The sequence below is a fragment of the Pseudophryne corroboree genome, chromosome 10 (assembly GCF_028390025.1).
Source record: "Pseudophryne corroboree isolate aPseCor3 chromosome 10, aPseCor3.hap2, whole genome shotgun sequence".
Classification (NCBI taxonomy): domain Eukaryota; kingdom Metazoa; phylum Chordata; class Amphibia; order Anura; family Myobatrachidae; genus Pseudophryne; species Pseudophryne corroboree.
In genome coordinates this window covers 200,800,618-200,822,865 of record NC_086453.1, presented here as the reverse complement: position 1 = coordinate 200,822,865, position 22,248 = coordinate 200,800,618, and the positions used below count along the sequence as shown (strand labels likewise).

Below are 22,248 nucleotides of genomic sequence, written 5' to 3'. Positions count from 1 at the left end.
GTGGAGAAACCGGCCCAGATGGAAATCTTCCGTAGGAGCATTCTTGGCTTCACACCAAGATACATACTTCCTCCATATACGGTGATAATGCTTTGCCGTCACCTCCTTCCTAGCATTTATCAGAGTAGGGATGACTTCCTCCGGAATACCTTTCCCAGCTAGGATTCGGTGTTCAACCGCCATGCCGTCAAAAGTAACCGCGGTAAGTCTTGGAACACACATGGCCCCTGCTGTAACAGGTCCTCCCTGAGAGGAAGAGGCCACGGATCTTCTGTGAGCATTTCCTGAAGATCTGAGTACCAGGCCCTTCGAGGCCAATTTGGAACAATGAGTATTGTCTGCACTCTTCTTTGTCTTATGATTCTCAATATTTTTGAGATGAGAGGAAGAGGAGGAAATACATAGACTGACTGAAACACCCATGGTGTCACTAGGGCGTCTACTGCTACTGCCTGAGGGTCCCGTGACCTGGCACAATACCTCTTGTTGAGGCGTGACGCCATCATGTCTATTTGAGGAATTCCCCAAAGACTTGTTATCTCTGCAACAACTTCTTAATGAAGTACCCACTCTCCTGGATGGAGATCGTGTCTGCTGAGGAAGTCTGCTTCCCAGTTGTCCACTCCCGGAATGAAGACAGCTGACAGAGCGCTTACGTGATTTTCCGCCCAGTGAGGAATCCTGGTGGCTTCCGCCATCGCCACTCTGCTCCTTGTCCCGCCTTGGCGGTTTACATGAGCCACGGCTGTGACGTCTGATTGAATCAGAACCGGTAGGTCGCGAAAAAGATTCTCCGCTTGTCGTAGGCCATTGTATATGGCCCTCAATTCCAGTACGTTGATGTGTAGACAAGCCTCCTGGCTTGACCATAGTCCCTGAAAATTTCTTCCTTGTGTGACTGCTCCCCCATCCTCGGAGGCTCGCATCCGTGGTCACCAGAACCCAGTCTTGAATGCCGAACCTGCGACCCTCTAGAAGGTGAGCACTCTGCAGCCACCACAGGAGAGACACCCTGGCCCTGGGGGACAGGGCTATTTTCTGATGTATATGTAGATGGGATCCGGACCACTTATCCAGAAGGTCCCACTGAAAAGTCCTCGCATGAAACCTGCCGAAGGGGATGGCCTCGTAGGCTGCCAACATTTTTCCCAGAACTCGAGTGCATTGATGAACAGACACTCTTTTTGGTTTTACCAGGTCTCTGACCATGTTCTGGAGATCCTGGGCTTTTTCCACTGGGAGAAAAACCCTCTTTCGTTCCGTGTCCAGAATCATGCCTAGGAATGATAGCCGAGTCGTTGGAACCAATTGTGACTTTGGCAGATTGAGAATCCAACCGTGCTGTTGCAGCACTTTTAGGGAGAGCGACACGCTCTTCAGCAATTGGTCTCTCGATCTCGCCTTTATCAGGAGATCGTCCAAGTATGGGATAATTGTGACTCCCTGCTTGCGCAGGAGCACCATCATCTCCGCCAATACCTTGGTGAAAATCCTCGGGGCCGTGGAAAGCCCAAATGGCAACGTCCGAAACTGGTAATGACAGTCCTGTACAGCGAATCTCAGGTACTCCTGATGAGGGGGGTAAATGGGGGACATGAAGGTATGCATCCTTTATGTCTAGTGACAACATCAAATCCCCCCCCCCCTTCCAGGCTGGATATTACAGCTCGGAGCGATTCCATTTTGAATTTGAACTTTTTCAAGTACAGGTTTAGGGATTTTAGATTTAAAATGGGTCTGACCGAACCATCCGGCTTCGGGACCACAAACAGGGTTGAATAATACCCTTTTCCCTGTTGGACCAGGGGAACCTTGACCACCACTTGCTGTTGACACAGCTTTTGAATTGCAGCTAACACCACTTCCCTCTCCGGGGGTGAAGCTGGCAAGGCCGACTTGAAAAATCGTCGAGGGGGCACCTCTTCGAATTCCAGCTTGTAGCCTTGGGAAACAATTTCCATCGCCCAAGGATCCACGTCTGAAAGAATCCAAATCTGGCTGAAAAGTTGAAGGTGTGCCACCACTGGTGCGGACTCCATTAGGGGAGCCCCAGCGTCATGCGGTGGATTTTGTAGAAGCCGGAAAGGACTTCTGCTCCTGGAAACTAGCCGAAGCAGGTGTTCTCTTTCCTCTACCCTTACCTCTGGCAAGGAAGGAGGATCCCCGACCTCTTCTGGACTTATGCGACCGAAAGGACTGCATCTGATACTGTGGAGTTTTCTTTTGCTGTTGGGGAACAAAAGGTAAAAAGGTAGATTTACCCGCGGTAGCTGTGGCAACCAGGTCCGTGAGCCCCTCCCCAAACAACACTTCACCCTTGTAAGGTAAAAGCTCCATATGCTTCTTCGAGTCTGCATCACCCATCCATTGGCGGGTCCATAGAGCTCGTCTCGCAGAAATAGACATGGCATTGGCTCTGGAACCCAGCAGCCCAACGTCTCTTTGAGCGTCCCTCATATATAAGACTGCGTCTTTAATGTGGGCTAAGGTTAATAAAATGGTATCCCTGTCTAGGGTATCAAGGTCAGCTGACAAGGTATCTGTCCATTCTGCAACTGCGCTACATACCCATGCCGATGCTATTGCCGGTCTGAGCAAAGCACCTGTATGCGCATAGATAGACTTTAAAGTAGTCTCCTGTCTGCGATCAGCAGGATCCAAGAGGGCTGCCGTGTCCGGAGACGGTAGCGCCACCTTCTGGGACAGGCGTGTTAAAGCCTTGTCCACCCTGGGAGAGGATTCCCAACGTACCCTGTCCTGTGCAGGGAAAGGATACGCCATAAGAACCCTTTTGGGAATCTGTAGTTTTTTATCTGGAGTTTCCCAAGCTTTTTCAAATCACTCGTTAAGCTCATGAGATGGGGGAAAGGTTACCTCAGGTTTCTTTTCCTTATACATGCGCACCCTCGTGTCAGGGACAGAGGGGTCATCTGTGATATGCAAAACCTCTTTTATTGCAATAATCATACACTGACTACTTTTTGCCACCCTTGGGTGCAATTTTGCATCATCGTAGTCGACACTGGAATCAGAATCCGTATCGGTATCAGTGTCTACTATTTGGGATAGGGGACGTTTTTGAGACCCAGAAGGGCCCTGTGACCCAGTCCAATCCGTGGATTGACTCCCTGCTTTTTCCCTGGACTCTGCTTTGTCCAGTCTCTTATGTAATGAGGCCACACTTGCATTTAACATATGCCACATGTCCATCCAATCATGAGTCGGCGTTGCCGACGGAGACACACCACTCATCTGCTCCACCTCCTCCTTGGACGAGCCTTCCGCTTCAGACATGCCGACACGCACGCACCGACACCCCCACACACACACAGGGATATATCTATAAGGGGACAATTCCCCAACAAGGCCCTTTGGAGAGACAGAGAGAGAGTATGCCAGCACATACCCAGCGCCAACTGACACTGGAACAAACTCAGATAGCGCTTTTTATATATATATATATATATATATATATATATATCAATGTGTATACACTCACTGCGCCTAAAAAATGCCCCCCCCTGCCCTCTTTTCAGCCCTCTGTCACCGAGTTCAGCAGGGGAGAGTCCGGGGAGCAAGCTTCTCTGCAGCTTCTGTGGAGAAAATGGCGCTGTTAGTGATGAGGGATCAAGCTCCGCCCCCTCCAGCAGCGGGTTTCGGTCCCGCTTCAATATTCAAAAAATGGCGGGGGATCTCTGCATTTACTGCCCTGCAGCCTAATGTGCCCTTATATGCCAGTCCAGAGGTTTATTGCTGCCCAGGGCGCCCCCCCCTGCGCCCTGCACCCATCAGTGCCTGTTCTGTGTGTGTAGCGTGTGGGAGCAATGGCTCTTACCTCAGTGAAGATCTGAAGTCTTCTGCCGCCTTGAAGTCTTCTTTTCTTCTTATACTCACCCGGCTTCTATCTTCTGGCTCTGCGAGGAGGAGGACGGCGGCGCGGCTCTGGGACGAACGGCGGGGTGAGACCTGCGTTCCGACTCCCTCTGGAGCTAATGGTGTCCAGTAGCCTAAGAAGCAGAGCCTATCATTTAAGTAGGTCTGCTTCTCTCTCCTCAGTCCCACGATGCAGGGAGCCTGTTGCCAGCAGTGCTCCCTGAAAATAAAAAACCTAACAAAATTCTTTTTCAGAGAAACTCTGGAGAGCTCTTCTGTAATGCACCCTATCTCCTCTGGGCACAAAATCTAACTGAGGTCTGGAGGAGAGGCATAGAGGGAGGAGCCAGTGCACACCCATACTAAAAGTTCTTTATAGTGCCCATGTCTCCTGCGGAGCCCGTCTATACCCCATGGTCCTTACGGAGTCCCCAGCATCCTCAGAATTACCCCCAATGTCATTAGTTAACCCCTCTTAAATTATCAGTAACGTTTCCAGCATAATCATAACAACCTTATGAACTATAATTAACTCTTCTATAATAATTAACTCCCTCATTCCCATTATTAATTAACCCCATATAATTAAAATTATATTCATTAACCCCCTCATTACCTCCCTCAGTCTCATTAAAAGAACATTTCATCTTAACTGCCTAAACCATTAAATGTTTTTTAAAAAAAATTAAATGCCAGAAATTTTGTTTTTTTCCCTCTAATTTAAATAAGTGTAGAATATGTTTTTAAAAGATATTTAATTCCACACAGTTGCAGGTTAAGGGGTATATTCAAATGAAGTCGGATCCATTCCGACATTCATTTGTTGGAACGGATCCGACCTGGGCTATTCAAAGCAATCTCAATTCGACCTTAAAAAAAGTTGAATTGAGATGCAGGAGCTGAGATGCGGGCAGAGGCGCACCGGAGACGAGGAGGAGACGGGGGGGGGGGGGGGGGGGGGGAGAGCTGGGAGCGCAGCGCTAGAGCAGCAGGCAGTGTAGACGGAGGATGTCACAGCCGCCGCTATGGTGGCCAATCCCGGGATCAAGATCGGCGGGATCCCGGGAATTAGGCCTAAAAATGGCCGGGATTCAATCCCGGGGTTGGAAGCTCCAATCCCGGGGATTGAGGGATCAGCGTTGAGCGTCCACAGGATGCTCAAATGCTGCCCGGCTTCCTGTTTCCAGGTCCCCAGCGCAGCGTGAGAGGTCACGCTGCGCTGTTAGCTGCTGGTGGGTGCCGCCAGCAGCGTTCACAAGATGTTCCCCTCCCGCCCACCCCCGGTATATGGTGAGTTATATGTGCGGGGCGGGCGGGGCGGGGTGGGGCGAGGGGGCGGCCACCTAGGTAAAAGCCTATCCCGGGAATCCCGGGATTGCCCATTTTTCAATCCCGATAACCGGGATTGAAAAAATGGCCCGGGATTGGCTTCCCTAGCCGCCGCTCACTGCAGCATCCACCCGGCTCCAGCAAGCGAGGTCCCGCTTGCTGGAGCCGGGTGGACGCTGCTGTGAGCGGCGGCTGTGACATCCTCCGGCTACGCTGCCAGCTGCTGTAGCGCTGCGCTCCCGGGTCTCCCCCATCTCCTCCGGCGCTGCTCTCATCCTGTGCCTGCGGCTCTCCCTTCTCCTCCGGCGCTGCTCTCCCCATGTGCCCCCACCATCTCCTCCGGCGCTGCTCTCCCCCTGTGTCCCCCCCTCTCCATGCCTCTCTCTCTTCATAATATATATAAATGTTGCTCATACTGTGTGGCGTAATGTCAACTTTCGCTCATACCATGTGGCGTAATGTAAATTTTGGCTCATACTGTGTGGTGTAATGTGACTTTCGGTTCATACTGTGTGGTGTAATGTGACTTTCGGCTCATACTGTGTGGTGTAATGTGACTTTCGGTTCATACTGTGTGGTGTAATGTGACTTTCGGTTCATACTGTGTGGTGTAATGTGACTTTCGGCTCATACTGTGTGGTGTAATGTGACTTTCGGTTCATACTGTGTGGTGTAATGTGACTTTCGGTTCATACTGTGTGGTGTAATATGACTTTCGGCTCATACTGTGTGGTGTAATGTGACTTTCGGCTCATACTGTGTGGTGTAATGTGACTTTCGGTTCATACTGTGTGGTGTAATGTGACTTTCGGTTCATACTGTGTGGTGTAATGTGACTTTCGGTTCATACTGTGTGGTGTAATATAACTTTCGGCTCATACTGTGTGGTGTAATGTGACTTTCGGCTCATACTGTGTGGTGTAATGTGACTTTCGGCTCATACTGTGTGGTGTAATGTGACTTTTGTCTCATGGTGTAATGTGAATTTTGGCTCATACTGTGTTGCATAATGTGAATTTCGGGTCATACTGTGTGGGGTAATGTGGGGTACTGTGAATTTCGGGTCATACTGTGTGGGGTAATGTGAATTTCGGCTCATACTGTTTGGAGTAATGTGCACCACTCTATCTGCCATCCCTATCCTGGCTGACCATACTGATTTTACTGAGAGAATGTAAAATAGTGCTAGACATGCCCAAAAGGCAGTGCTAGACACACCCCTCCGGCGGTGCACCCCCTAATATAATTAGCTGCGCACGCCTATGGCTACTGCTCTTTAAACAGCCAACACTACATCGAAAGGGGTGTAGTCACACTACTTTCGGGCATGGTTATACCTCCCTGCTGGCTGGCAACTTTCAGCCTGGGGGCAAACACAAGCATGTGGCTTCAGCTTTTCTAACAGTAAACAGTATTTGGAAAAATTAGTGTAACAAAAATCTAGCAGGAGTGGTTTATCTAGGACACTGAAGACAATCGGATAACAATATTATTGGTTCAGAACCATAACTAGATATCTTGGTGCCCTGTGCCAGAAAGAGAATTGGTGCCCCCCCCCCCCCCCCATACTCCAAATAGGGACAATGCACGACAAAGACGCATATAAAAAATATAGGTATGTGGCTTCATGGGGAAGGGGCGTGGCCACAGAGTACTACCAATTCACATTACACCGCACAGTACTGTCCGATTTTCACACTACACTGCACAGGAGGGTTCGTTATTCACATGACTTTGCACAGTAGTGTCCGTTTTTTTACATAACACTGCACAGTAGTGCCCCTTGTACATGTTACATCAAACAGTAGAGCCCCTTATACACTTTACACCACAGCAGAGCTGCTTATACATGTTAAGCTACATAGTAGAGCTCCTTATACACGTTATGCCACAGAAAAGCCCCTTATACACATTACGACATGGTAGAGTCCCTTATACAAATTACACCACAGTAGAGACGCTTATACATGTTACGCTGCAGTAGAGCCCCACGCCACAGTAGAGCCCTTTATACAGATTATGCCATGGTAGAGCCCATTTTACACGTTACGCCACAGTAGAGCTGCTTATACATGTTAGGCCACATTAGAGCCCCTTATACACATTACATCACAGTAGAGCCCCTTATATACATTATACCATGGCAGAGCCCCTTATACACAATATGCCATGGCAGAGCCCCTTATACACATTACATCACAGTAGAGCCGCTTATACACATTATGCCAGGTAAAGCTCCTTTCAAACTTTATGCCATGGTAGAGCCACTTATACACATTATGCCATGGTAGAGCCCCTAATACATATTAAGCCACAGTACAGCCCCCCACCTCAATCCTTTTCCCCTCCCCCCAAAGCAGCTATGCTGCTTACCTTTGTTGCTGTGTGCCGCAGAAGTCCGTAAGAGTCCAGCACTGTGTGCAGATACCGCGCACACATGCCGACTGAAAAGAGCAAGAAATGGGCAGTGGAGTGATGTCATCGGTGCCGACCCCGCAGTGGGATTCCCCTCACCCGCCTGGTGGCACTGGCGATGGAAACCGGAGGACAGGCAGCTGGGAGACAGATGAAAGACACTTTCCAGCCGCTCTGACTAAATTGTAGCAGCTGGCTCCCCACTTCTGCTTGTCTCCCGGAAACAGGCATTTGATGCAGCATGCAGCTGCAGTTGACTGACGGCCCTAGGGCTGTAAAATTGCAATGGCCTGGAAGGCAGTCGGCACTCTGCCCCTTGGCTAAGACCACCGCTGCCTCCCTGGCAGACACATGTACTTTGTACTCACCCTTCCTCTAATCTCTGTAATATGCAGCCTTTGATATATAAATTTTAAGTAGTGGCTTTACTCGCTATCTGGGGAGAATACCATACAAACAGCATTTCAATTATCAGTTCCTAGTGCATAGTAGTGGTTTCAAACATCAAGTCCCCAGGGACTGTTTTACAGATCTCGACCTAGTTGGTGCACAGGTGTATTTATTACTGGCTGACATTTTAAAAGATCCACAGGTGGAGTTAATTATTTCATCTGTGATACTGGGGAGATCAAGCTGGGCATACAGTACTAATACAATTATCGGCCCGATACGCATATTATCGGTGGATCGGGCCAATAATCACATACTGTAGTGGCTACAAAGTGAGGAATGGGGAAATGTTTCTTCCCTGGGGTAGGAACTCAGATATTGTGTGGCCATACAATGTGAAATATCTCACAGTGTATGGGCTATTTCACATGCTCCGGTTTTGACCGGCACGGTAAACTCCCGGACAGCCCCGAGTTGACCTGCCATGCAGACCAATCTAGCAGGTCGCTCATTTCACCCGCTGGGTGAAATGACCGCCCCCCCCCCCCCCCCGTCTCCCCCCGCACGCTCAGCACACATCGCGCTGTGCTGAGCGGCGGTAGAGATGTGTGCTGAGCGGTTCGCTCAGCACACATCTCTCCCACATCGGCCCGTGAAAACGGGCCTTTAGGGATAACTGAGAACAGGAGTTGAAAAACACCACCTTATAGACACAAGACAGTAATTACTGCCTGAAAAAGGACATAATACTATTATATATTTTAAACACTTACAACACATTCTATTGCATACAAAGTAAAGAAAAAACAGAAAATTGCTTCCAGATTATAAATGAAGAGATGTAGAGTCTAAAATTGGCCAATATTTAAGATAAACATAAAAGAATTATCAAGGTGAATACTACTTAGGATGAAATAAAAAGTGTCCATCCATTTACAGAAAGTAATGGATGGCTGGTGGGGGCTATTCAAATGGACGCGAGAGCCTTACGAAGGTGGCAAGCAGAAATCTTCGAAAACCTGGACTTTTGGACACCCAAACGCGGCGCTTCCAGTACTTTAGACAGGTTTATTCACTTTACGTGTCTAAACCTGGTGCATTGGAGTGTGAAATGTGCAATGACTAATGGGTGCCCAGTTACTCTTGTCAGCTGTCTAAACCTGATGCATTTGGGTGCAAAATGTGCGATGACTAATGGGTGCCGCTACTTGTGCCTGCTGGAACAACCAACTAAATATCGCCCCGTCACTTTAGATGGGACATCTGGAGTGAAAGGGGCGCAAAAAAAAACCCCACGACTAAATTCCCCCAAGTATTATGTTTATGAAAATCATTCATGAGATTACATCACTTTATAATGTATATGACACACAGCATGTACAGGTGTAAGTTACACCTGTAATTATATACACATAAGTCATCTTTCATTAATGTCCATACGAGAGACCCATGTACAGTACATATTTACTGTAGAGAAACATGGCATGGTTTTTTTCAAAATGGCACTTATAACATTATAATCAAGGTTTCATGGGCAATCAATTTGTAAACTACCCGATAACCTAGTTTTATAAATATACACTGAATCGGTCGACAACTGTATGAGAAGTCACATAGAGATGTAGTGAGAGGCATAAAGTGTCTCTATCATGCCTGAGGCAATCTAGTTGTCTAACTACAAGTTCCAGCATGCTGGGGTTTATAGCTCCACAGTAGTTGATGCCCATCTATCCATATACAGCATACACACACATAAAATGTTTCTTTCATAAATCATAAATATCGCCATGTGTACACTTCTGGTGTATATCAGGGTCTTAGCAATCCTCTCAGCTGTCCCTACAGAACACAGCCAGCAGCAGCTATCAGTCACATGCCGGCTGTGTGTCTACATGTCCCTGGCCTCCCTCTCTGCCTGCAGGTCTGTCACACTAGCCCATGTCTACAGAGCATTGTACAGGTGCCGGAGAGGCGGTGCACACAGTATAGAAAGCCTATAGACCTGCCATCCGCCTCGGCTGTGTCAGGACTCTCCCTGCTGCACCTCGCCTGTGTCAGGGAAGACATGCCCTCCCTCCATGTTTATTGTGGGGCCTCCTGTGCAGCCAGCGTGATGATCCGGGAGATTACATTGCCCTGCAGCCCACAGCACACCGGGCAGTGCCAGGATGCCGAGCCACGGAGTGCCCAGGACGACCACAGTGTGTGTATAGTAGTAAAAGGCACCATGGAGGAGCCATCACTAGACACGCCTGACATTACTGTACTAATAAAGCAGAGACGCGCTGAGCTCCCAGGGAGGCAATGCAGACACACAGGTCATGTTATCAGTGACTGGGAGCGAACAGCGATAACCATAAGGGTTAATGTCCAGGAATAGGAGTCATCTGCATTTCTGGTAACAAGACCAATGAAATGATACGAAGACCTGACCAGCCAAGTACCTGCAGGAGGGGGAGACACAAGCTGGGGAGCCAGGGAGGCTAGAGGTGGGAAACTTCAGGTGTTCCACCCTCCTCATGTGCCAGCTCTCCCCCAGCACTAAATCCACATTTCCATGCACAATTTACCATGTGTCTACTTACTCCTGACAGGATATGAAAGCTGGCATTTATTAAATGCTGCTTTCTCCTCAGAAGTCTATTCCCCACTCCCATTTAATAATCATCCTTTATAGAAAATGGCAGTAAAAACAATCCCTTTGAAGCAGTGACATTGCAAGGATTTAAAGCACCCCATCCCCAGTGTATTACTGTGAATCATCTGGCATTGCATTCTGGAAATCCTGGAAATAGAGATATTCTACATACAGTACCCGGCACCCTTACTATATGTAAAATACAAACACAGAAATATGTTTTATTTTTTTATATATATATATATATATATATACACACACACATATATATATATTATAAACACACACACACACACACACACATATACATATATATATATATATTTATTTTTTATTTAGGAGCTGATTCAATTAGACTCACCCCGCAAGTCCACGCGAGTGACTATATGCCGCACTTACGGTAGCTATGGACTCACTGATTTTTGTTTCGTACAAAAATTTGCGACTCTGGGGAGAGAATGGGCTGCGATATGAGTTACCGTTGCTGGCGTTTCCTCGCCATTCCTATGGCAACTCGCCCCTTTCGCTGCTAATTGAATCGAGCCCATGGTGATTTTGCACATGCGCCAAATATGCACAGTAACATAGTTACATTTATATTACATGATGATTATAACAGACATTTCAGTAGCAACATGACAGGTGCACAAATATGAGTATACATTAAAGAAGACATCTAGTGACAGCAGTGTAAATGTCTCAGCTTGCAGCATGCCCTGTACACACACACACACACACACACACACACACACACACACACACACACACACACACACATGTACTCGTGCCTGCTGTCAGCTGGAAAGGTGAAGATCTCACTCTTACCCAAAATCCTGGTCCATAGATTTGAAGAAGAATTTGTAATTGTTGACAGGTCTGTTGCTGAGGACATTTTTAAAATCTGCTAGGGTGACTTTTTCAGGAGACACAGGCAGTTTCACCAGATATGGGGTCTCTTCTTCATCTATATGGTAGATGATTTTAGTCTCAGCCATGAGCAAAAAAATGTCAGAGGGGGGTACACCCCCCCAATTGTACAAGGCTCCTTTCTGTGGAAGATGATGCAGGCTCAGGCGCAGAATGCTTCCCAGATCATGTCGAAATATGGAAGCAAAGTCTGTATTTTCCCCTGACAGTCACTCAGTACTAGGCTGTCACAATGCACTGTTCCAGGGTTTCTCTGAAAACAGGAAGGGAGATGCAGAATCCTGATCTAGCAATGCACTATGTAATGGCTGCGGATAGGGCATTCTGCTCCCTGCAGCGCCCTCTGGCGGCACACAGGAGGAATACAAAACACCACGGCTTTTTTTTAGGAGTGCTGATATACTCTGTCCAAAATAAATACAGTAGTTGTTTCATATTTCCTGTAGTCATCTCTTTTACTTTTCTTGTTGCATTTGTATTAAACTGGTTTTCTTTTCTGATTTTCTTTCTTTTAAAGGACCTGATGCATATTATACTGTAGAAGAATGCAGGGGTGTATCTAGGGGTCCAAGCGCCAATGGCAAAGTAAAGGACTGGCGCCCCCCCTCCCATATTTGAAATAGGGAAGGCACGTGTGCCAAAAAAGGGGTGTGGTCACTCATAGTACCCCAATTCAAATTACACCAAATTACAACACAGTAGTGTTCCTTACATTACACAGCACAGTAATGTCCGTTATTCGTGTTATGCTACACACAGTAGTACCCCTTATACACATTATGCCACACAGTAGTGCCCATATATATATATGGGAAGGTGCGCGCTCTCCTGGGAAAGTGGGCGTGGCCTCACAATTTTATATTATGATATCAAACTTTAAATATATAATCACACCCTCCCTACACACGCACACACACAATTAGCAGCCTTACACACCATGCCCACAGTAGTGCTTCTTACACATAATGTCCCCAGTATAGTGTCAGACACACAGAACATTCCAGTGTAGTGCCAGACGCACATAATGTCCCCAGTATAGTGTCAGACGCACATTACGTTCCAGTATAGTGCCAGATGCACATAATGTTCCCAGTTTAGTGCCAGATGCACATAATGTCCCCAGTTTAGTGCCAAATGCACATAATCTCTCCAATATAGTGCCAGATGCACATAATGTCCCCAGTATAGTGCCAGATACACATAATGTCCCCAGTATAGGGCCAGATATACATACTGCCCCCACAGTGCTAGATACACATACTGCCCCCACAGTGCCAGATACACATATGCCGCCACAGTGCCAGACACACACATGCCCCCATATTGTTTTCAATTTTAGAGGCAGCAGCTACCCCCCGCCCCCATGTAGTTCCTCACCAGCAGGGATGCCCAGTAATGATCACAGCATGCAGCAGCGGCAGCCTCTGTTATTTGCGCCAGGGTCCGGCATGGAACTGCAGTCAAAAAACTGTACATAAACTACGTCAGCCCTTGCTGCCTGGAGCTCACTGCAGCAAGGGCACTGGGAGGTGTTGATTATGTAGAGTTTCTTGATTGTAGTGTAGTGCGGTGCCGGACCCAGGGCCGGATTAACAATGGGGCGGATGGAGCTGCAGCTCCAGGCCCCCCATCAAAATAGGCCCAAAGCATCTGCAGCGCTGCTGCTGTAGACAGGAAAAGATGTTTTCCTGCTACAGCAGCCATCCAAAGGGTGTCCGAAGCCACACACCCTCGGCCGCGACCCCCCCCCCCTTCACCTCCTCGCGCGGCACTAGCTGCATAAACTGTGATCTTATGGCGGTGCAATAGGAGGCAGCTTTACTAGCTCTGGCCTCACTGCGCCGCATTCTCAGTGATGTCAGCACATGTGACATTGTCACCACCGCGCACACTCTGAAGGAAGCAGCGGCAGCAGCAGCAGTGACTGAGCACAGTGTAGCAGCAGCTGAACAGACTGCTCCGTGAAGGCTGGAAAAGTCACCAAGCCTCATGAGGTAAGGAGACGTGCTGGCTGTCAGCCTGGCTGCCATACTGCTAGGAGTATAAGTCTAACCTTGACACTGACTCAAATATATGGCTATATATATATATATATATATATATATATACACACTGTATATGTGTGCATACCCTCCAACATGACCCGCCCCACTAGGTACAAAATGCTCTGTTTCTGGACTTCCCTCTTAATTTATTATTGCCATCACCTGTGAAGAAACAGCTTTCTTATCATTTAGCTAGTTCAGCACAGGTGATGGAAATCATAAATTAAGAGGGAAGTCCAGGAACAGAGTATTTTGTACCTAGTGGGGCGGGTCATGTTGGAGGGTATGTGTGTGTATACTGTGCATATACATACATACATACATACATATGTACACACCGGTGTCGTACGGTATGCCGGCGCTCGGGCTCCCGGCGCCCAGCACCCGAACATTCTGTCTCTGGAGCACACAGTTCTATACCTGATTTTAGACAATGTCCTTATTTTAATGGCATCATCAGAGTGACCTGCTGTAAGTATTTTGGTGCTAAACCCACCTTCAGATACATCTGACTAAAAATATGCCTTTTTTGTATGTTCATCACTTTCTTGTGTACAGATGGAGCCACGCTAGTCTCTGGCCGGATGGTGTAATGGTTAGCATAACTGCCTCACAGCACTGAGGTCATGGGTTCAATTCCCATCATGGGAATTGTAGCCTAGCAGTGTGGAGTTTGTATATGCTCCATGTACTTGTGTGGGTTTCCTCCAGGTACTTTGGTTACCTCCCACAATCCAAAAATATACTGGTATATATATATATATATATATATATATATAAGAATGGTGGGCACAGGTGTGAGTAAAAAGTATACAGAATTTAATACAAATAGCAGCTCACATACATCTTAGTTTCTAGTCACCGGCTTGGTCTCCTTTGTTTAGCCGCTTCCAGATAGCGTGCATCCACGGGTACCGCACTGCGTGTAACAAACACAGCTGGTTCAGATTTCTTTTTCCCGGTGTCAGGACAAACAGCTGGACATCATCACATTCGCCTTCCATAAGCCACGCCCAACGCGCTTCATAATAGACTTCATCAGGGGGTGTGGCCTCATCACTAGCAAGCACATATTTATACTAGAGGCAAATACCACCTCCACTGTATGCTAATATGAATGTCCTCAGTTACCGCATTGTGAACTTCCTTTACACATATTAAAACAGCATATATACTCGTTTTTAAAAACACATATACCTCTTTTACATCTCCAGTGCCGGATCCCACCCGGGAAATGGAAACGTGTCCTTCCCGGGTGGGATCCGGCATTGGAGACTATGTGCTGGCTTCCATAGCGGCAGGGGGCGGAGCCGGCAGCGAGGGCGGAGGCGGCGTTGGGAGATGAGCTCATCTCCGCGCTGCCTCTCCCTATCTAGTAAACGGGTACCGGCTTGCCTCGACCCGGGAATCCGTTTACGCTGCAATTGACCCGTTATTCAACCCGGGAATAACACCGCTTTATTCCCGGGTTGAATTACCGGGTCAGGCGACCCGAGAATCTGGACATGGCGCTTTCACACCGCACACTGACTCGCATCGACCCGCAATATAACGGGTCGATACCAAGTTTTCTCTATCGTCCTAGTGGATGCTGGGGTTCCTGAAAGGACCATGGGGAATAGCGGCTCCGCAGGAGACAGGGCACAAAAAGTAAAGCTTTTTCAGATCAGGTGGTGTGCACTGGCTCCTCCCCCTATGACCCTCCTCCAGACTCCAGTTAGATTTTTGTGCCCGGCCGAGAAGGGTGCAATCTAGGTGGCTCTCCTAAAGAGCTGCTTAGAAAAAGTTTAGCTAGGTTTTTTATTTTACAGTGATTCCTGCTGGCAACAGGATCACTGCAGCGAGGGACTGAGGGGAGAAGGAGTCAACTCACCTGCGTGCAGGATGGATTGGCTTCTTGGCTACTGGACATCAAGCTCCAGAGGGACGATCACAGGTACAGCCTGGATGGTCACCGGAGCCGCGCCGCCGGCCCCCTTGCAGATGCTGAAGTCAGAAGAGGTCCAGAATCGGCGGCTGAAGACTCCTGCAGTCTTCTAAAGGTAGCGCACAGCACTGCAGCTGTGCGCCATTTTCCTCTCAGCACACTTCACACGGCAGTCACTGAGGGTGCAGGGCGCTGGGAGGGGGGCGCCCTGGGAGGCAAATGAATACCTATAAAGGCTAAAAATACCTCACATATAGCCCCTAGAGGCTATATGGAGATATTTAACCCCTGCCTGATTTTTCTAAATAGCGGGAGACGAGCCCGCCAGAAAAGGGGCGGGGCCTATCTCCTCAGCACACGGCGCCATTTCCTCTCACAGCTCCGCTGGTCAGGACGGCTCCCAAGTCTCTCCCCTGCACTGCACTACAGAAACAGGGTAAAACAGAGAGGGGGGGGCAAATTTATGGCGATATTTTGATATAACAAAGCAGCTATAAGGGAGCACTTATTATAAGGCTATCCCTGATATATATATAGCGCTTTTGGTGTGTGCTGGCAAACTCTCCCTCTGTCTCCCCAAAGGGCTAGTGGGTCCTGTCTTCGTTAGGAGCATTCCCTGTGTGTCTGCTGTGTGTCGGTACGTGTGTGTCGACATGTATGAGGACGATATTGGTGTGGAGGCGGAGCAATTGCCAAATATGAGGATGTCACCCCCTAGGGAGTCGACACCAGAATGGATGCCTTTATTTATGGAACTACGGGATAGTGTCAACACGCTAAAGCAGTCGTTTGACGACATGAGGCGGCCGGACAATCAATTAGTGCCTGTCCAGGCGACTCAAACACCGTCAGGGGCTGTGAAACGCCCTTTGCCTCAGTCGGTCGACACAGACCCAGACGCAGGCACTGACTCCAGTGGTGACGGTGACGATTCAACCGTATTTTCCAGTAGGGCCACACGTTATATGATTTTGGCAATGAAGGAGGCGTTACATTTAGCTGATACTACAGGTACCACTAAACAGGGTATTATGTGGGGTGTGAAAAAACTACCTATAGTTTTTCCTGAATCAGAAGAATTAAATGACGTGTGTAATGAAGCGTGGGTTGCCCCTGATAAAAAGCTGATAATTTCAAAGAAATTATTGGCATTATACCCTTTCCCGCCAGAGGTTAGGGAGCGCTGGGAAACACCTCCTAGGGTGGACAAGGCGCTAACACGCTTATCTAAACAAGTGGCGTTACCCTCTCCTGAGACGGCCGCACTTAAAGATCCATCAGATAGGAGGATGGAAAATATCCAAAAAAGTATATACACACATGCAGGTGTTATACTACGACCAGCTGTAGCGACTGCCTGGATGGGCAGTGCTGGGGTAGTTTGGTCAGAGTCCCTGATTGAAAATATTGATACCCTGGACAGGGACAATATTTTACTGTCGTTAGAACAAATAAAGGATGCATTTCTTTATATGCGTGATGCACAGAGGGATATCTGCACACTGGCATCACGGGTAAGTGCTATGTCCATTTCGGCCAGAAGAGCTTTATGGACGCGACAGTGGACAGGCGATGCGGATTCAAAACGGCATATGGAAGTTTTGCCGTATAAAGGGGAGGAGTTATTTGGAGTCGGTCTATCAGATTTGGTGGCCACGGCTACAGCCGGGAAATCCACCTTTCTACCTCAAGTCACTCCCCAACAGAAAAAGGCACCGACTTTTCAACCGCAGCCCTTTCGTTCCTTTAAAAATAAGAGAGCAAAGGGCTATTCATATCTGCCACGAGGCAGAGGTCGAGGGAAGAGACAGCAACACGCAGCTCCTTCCCAGGAACAGAAGCCCTCCCCGGCTTCTACAAAAGCCTCAGCATGACGCTGGGGCTTCTCAAGCGGACTCGGGGACGGTGGGCGGTCGTCTCAAAAATTACAGCGCGCAGTGGGCTCACTCGCAGGTAGATCCCTGGATCCTGCAGATAATATCTCAAGGGTACAGGTTGGAATTAGAGACAGATCCACCTCGCCGTTTCCTGAAGTCTGCTTTACCAACGTCCCCCTCCGAAAGGGAGACGGTTTTGGAAGCCATTCACAAGCTGTACTCTCAGCAGGTGATAGTCAAGGTACCTCTTCTACAACAAGGGAAGGGGTATTATTCCACTCTTTTTGTGGTACCGAAGCCGGATGGCTCGGTAAGGCCTATTCTAAATCTGAAGTCCTTGAACCTGTACATAAAGAAGTTCAAGTTCAAGATGGAGTCACTCAGAGCAGTGATAGCGAACCTGGAAGAGGGGGACTTTATGGTATCCTTGGACATCAAGGATGCGTATCTCCACGTTCCAATTTACCCCTCACACCAGGGGTACCTCAGGTTCGTTGTACAAAACTGTCACTATCAGTTTCAGACGCTGCCGTTCGGATTGTCCACGGCACCTCGGATCTTTACAAAGGTAATGGCCGAGATGATGATTCTTCTTCGAAGAAAAGGCATATTAATTATCCCATACTTGGACGATCTCCTAATAAGGGCGAGGTCCAGAGAACAGCTAGAGATGGGATTAGCACTGTCTCAAGAAGTGCTAAAACAGCACGGGTGGATTCTGAATATTCCAAAATCCCAGTTAATGCCGACAACTCGTCTGCTGTTCCTAGGGATGATTCTGGACACGGTTCAGAAAAAGGTTTTTCTCCCGGAGGAAAAAGCCAAGGAGTTATCCGACCTTGTCAGGAACCTCCTAAAACCAGGAAAGGTGTCTGTACATCAATGCACAAGAGTCCTGGGAAAAATGGTGGCTTCTTACGAAGCAATTCCATTCGGCAGATTCCACGCAAGAATTTTCCAAAGGGATCTGTTGGACAAATGGTCAGGGTCGCATCTTCAGATGCACCTACGGATAACCCTGTCTCCAAGGACAAGGGTGTCTCTTCTGTGGTGGTTGCAGAGTCCTCATCTATTGGAGGGCCGCAGATTCGGCATACAGGATTGGATCCTGGTGACCACGGACGCCAGCCTGAGAGGCTGGGGAGCAGTCACACAAGGAAGAAACTTCCAGGGAGTATGGACGAGCCTGGAAACGTCTCTTCACATAAACATTCTGGAACTAAGAGCAATATACAATGCTCTAAGCCAGGCAGAACCTCTGCTTCAGGGAAAACCGGTATTGATCCAGTCGGACAACATCACGGCAGTCGCCCATGTGAACAGACAGGGCGGCACAAGAAGCAGGAGTGCAATGGCAGAAGCTGCAAGGATTCTTCGCTGGGCAGAGAATCATGTGATAGCACTGTCAGCAGTGTTCATCCCGGGAGTGGACAACTGGGAAGCAGACTTCCTCAGCAGACACGATCTTCACCCGGGAGAGTGGGGACTTCATCCAGAAGTCTTCCACATGCTGGTAACCCGTTGGGAAAGACCAATGGTGGACATGATGGCGTCTCGCCTCAACAAAAAACTGGACAGGTATTGCGCCAGGTCAAGAGATCCGCAGGCAATAGCTGTGGACGCGCTGGTAACGCCTTGGGTGTACCAGTCGGTGTATGTGTTTCCTCCTCTGCCTCTCATACCAAAAGTATTGAGAATTATACGGCAAAGAGGCGTAAGAACGATACTAGTGGTTCCGGATTGGCCAAGAAGGACTTGGTACCCGGAATTTCAAGAGATGATCACGGAAGATCCGTGGCCTCTACCTCTAAGGAGGGACTTGCTTCAGCAGGGTCCCTGTCTGTTTCAAGACTTACCGCGGCTGCGTTTGACGGCATGGCGGTTGAACGCCGGATCCTAAAGGAAAAAGGCATGCCGGAAGAAGTCATTCCTACTTTGATTAAAGCAAGGAAGGAAGTAACCGTGCAACATTATCACCGAATTTGGCGAAAATATGTTGCGTGGTGCGAAGATCGGAGTGCTCCGACGGAGGAATTTCAACTGGGTCGATTCCTACATTTCCTGCAATCAGGATTGTCTATGGGTCTCAAATTGGGATCTATTAAGGTTCAAATTTCGTCCCTGTCGATTTTCTTTCAAAAAGAATTGGCTTCAGTCCCTGAAGTCCAGACCTTTGTTAAGGGAGTGCTGCATATACAGCCTCCTGTGGTGCCTCCAGTGGCACCGTGGGATCTCAATGTGGTTTTGGACTTTCTAAAATCTCATTGGTTTGAACCACTAAATAAGGTGGATTTGAAATATCTCACATGGAAAGTGACCATGCTTCTAGCCCTGGCTTCTGCCAGGAGAGTATCAGAATTGGCAGCTTTATCTTACAAAAGCCCATATCTAATTTTCCATTCGGACAGGGCAGAACTGCGGACTCGTCCGCATTTTCTCCCTAAGGTGGTGTCAGCATTTCATCTGAACCAGCCTATTGTAGTGCCTGCGGCTACAAGTGACTTGGAGGACTCCAAGTTACTGGACGTTGTCAGAGCATTAAAAATATATATTGCAAGGACAGCTGGAGTCAGAAAATCTGACTCGTTGTTTATATTGTATGCACCCAACAAGATGGGTGCTCCTGCGTCTAAGCAGACGATTGCTCGTTGGATCTGTAGCACAATCCAACTTGCACATTCTGTGGCAGGCCTGCCACAGCCTAAATCTGTAAAGGCCCACTCCACAAGGAAGGTGGGCTCATCTTGGGCGGCTGCCCGAGGGGTCTCGGCATTACAACTTTGCCGAGCAGCTACGTGGTCAGGGGAGAACACGTTTGTAAAATTTTACAAATTTGATACTCTGGCTAAGGAGGACCTGGAGTTCTCTCATTCGGTGCTGCAGAGTCATCCGCACTCTCCCGCCCGTTTGGGAGCTTTGGTATAATCCCCATGGTCCTTTCAGGAACCCCAGCATCCACTAGGACGATAGAGAAAATAAGATTTTACTTACCGATAAATCTATTTCTCGGAGTCCGTAGTGGATGCTGGGCGCCCATCCCAAGTGCGGATTATCTGCATAAATTGTACATAGTTATTGTTAACTAATTCGGGTTATTGTTGAAGGAAGCCATCTTTCAGAGGCTCCGCTGTTATCATACTGTTAACTGGGTTTAGATCACAAGTTGTACGGTGTGATTGGTGTGGCTGGTATGAGTCTTACCCGGGATTCAAAATCCTCCCTTATTGTGTACGCTCGTCCGGGCACAGTACCTAACTGGAGTCTGGAGGAGGGTCATAGGGGGAGGAGCCAGTGCACACCACCTGATCTGAAAAGCTTTACTTTTTGTGCCCTGTCTCCTGCGGAGCCGCTATTCCCCATGGTCCTTTCAGGAACCCCAGCATCCACTACGGACTCCGAGAAATAGATTTATCGGTAAGTAAAATCTTATTATTTGTGCGATGTGAAAGGGGTAATATAAACATCAAAAATGTCCAATTGTAAACAAGTATAAAATACAGAACATATATCACACACGGCACAAGTGCACAGACACGAAGTCTGCATCTACCGGCGCCATTTTTTGTGTAGTCCACAGATATATATCAAGATCATTCTAAGACCCATGAGGACCTTAATCTGGCTCTGGCCGGAGCCCGGTGCCAGTTACCATGGCTGACACTGCTGCAGCTGTAATCTTTACTGGTCATCCCTGCAATTGAGGAACTACATCGGGGTAAGGGGATAGCTGCTGTCTCTAAAAGTAAATCTACCTAACGGCAGCCGGTGGCACAGCTGGATGGCGCCCCTCCTCGGCTGGTGCCCCTGGCGAGTGCCATCCTGGCCAATAGGTAGATACACCCCTGGAAGAATGCATAGAGTAGCATCTATCCTGTTCATATGTGTGTGTGCTTACATATATATATATATATATATATATATATATCTCCCGTATGTTTTGGCAGAGGAGGCAGGTATAATAGTACAACATTGCAGAATATGTTAATGCTATAGTTATTAATAATAGTAAATAAATAAAAAGTACCACCCAACATGCTGCTTCAATTCATACGCATCTGGTTACCTTGGACCAACTACTACGAGGCCTTACCCCCTTTGTCAACTATATAGCTTCCCACTACTGACATCCTCATTTTATGATGATGTTCTGACACACACCGATTGGCTCTCACACCCCCCTCTCCCACCTCCCCCTTTTTCTACTTTCCTTTCCCCTTTCCGTAAATGCATGTTTATTACCGTTCTCATCACAATTTTTCCCCATATCCATTTTACATCTGTTAATTGCATAAATGCGGTTAGCATACCGATGGACGGGATCCCGGCTGTCACAATATCACCGCCGGGATCCCACCACGGGCACTATACCTCTCCTGGAATATTGGTGGGGTAGGTTCCTGTCCCCTCACCACCTCCCCACTTGACCCTATCCCCTCCCGCCTCCTCCGCTACCTCTCTCCTTCTGCTTGTTCCCATCTTTCCCACCTTCTCAATCTCTCCCTCTCATCAGGCACTGTCCCCTCTGCCTTCAAGCATGCACTCATCTCTCCTATTCTTAAAATTCCTACCCTTGATGCAAACACTCTCTCCAACTACCGACCCATCTCTCTCCTCCCTTTTGCCTCCAAACTCCTTAAGCGTATTGTCTACAACCGCCTTACTTCCTTTCTTTCCTCACACTCACTGCTTGACCCATTCCAGTCTTGCTTCCGTCCTCTCCACTCCACTGAAACTGCCCTTACAAAAGTATGCAATGACCTCCATGTTGCTAAATCTAAGGGACACTACTCTCTACTTATTCTACTTGATCTCTCTGCTGCTTCTGAC

General features: G+C 48.1%; 1 protein-coding gene across 4 annotated transcripts in view; it reads right to left on the bottom strand.

Annotated features, from left to right (window-relative positions):
* Positions 1 to 11,885, bottom strand: part of DVL1 (dishevelled segment polarity protein 1) — a 533,415-nt gene extending 521,530 nt beyond the window's left edge. For 2 of the 4 annotated variants that reach the window (XM_063943025.1, XM_063943027.1), the window contains exon 1: positions 11,471 to 11,884. In XM_063943025.1, coding sequence (XP_063799095.1) covers positions 11,471 to 11,640 — 170 coding nt within the window. In that variant the 5' untranslated portion in view covers positions 11,641 to 11,884. Of the gene's footprint in view, positions 1 to 11,470 lie in introns of all 4 variants that reach the window. The other 2 variants (XM_063943028.1, XM_063943026.1) reach the window with 2 other exon arrangements.
* Between the last annotated feature and the right edge of the window lie 10,363 nt (positions 11,886 to 22,248).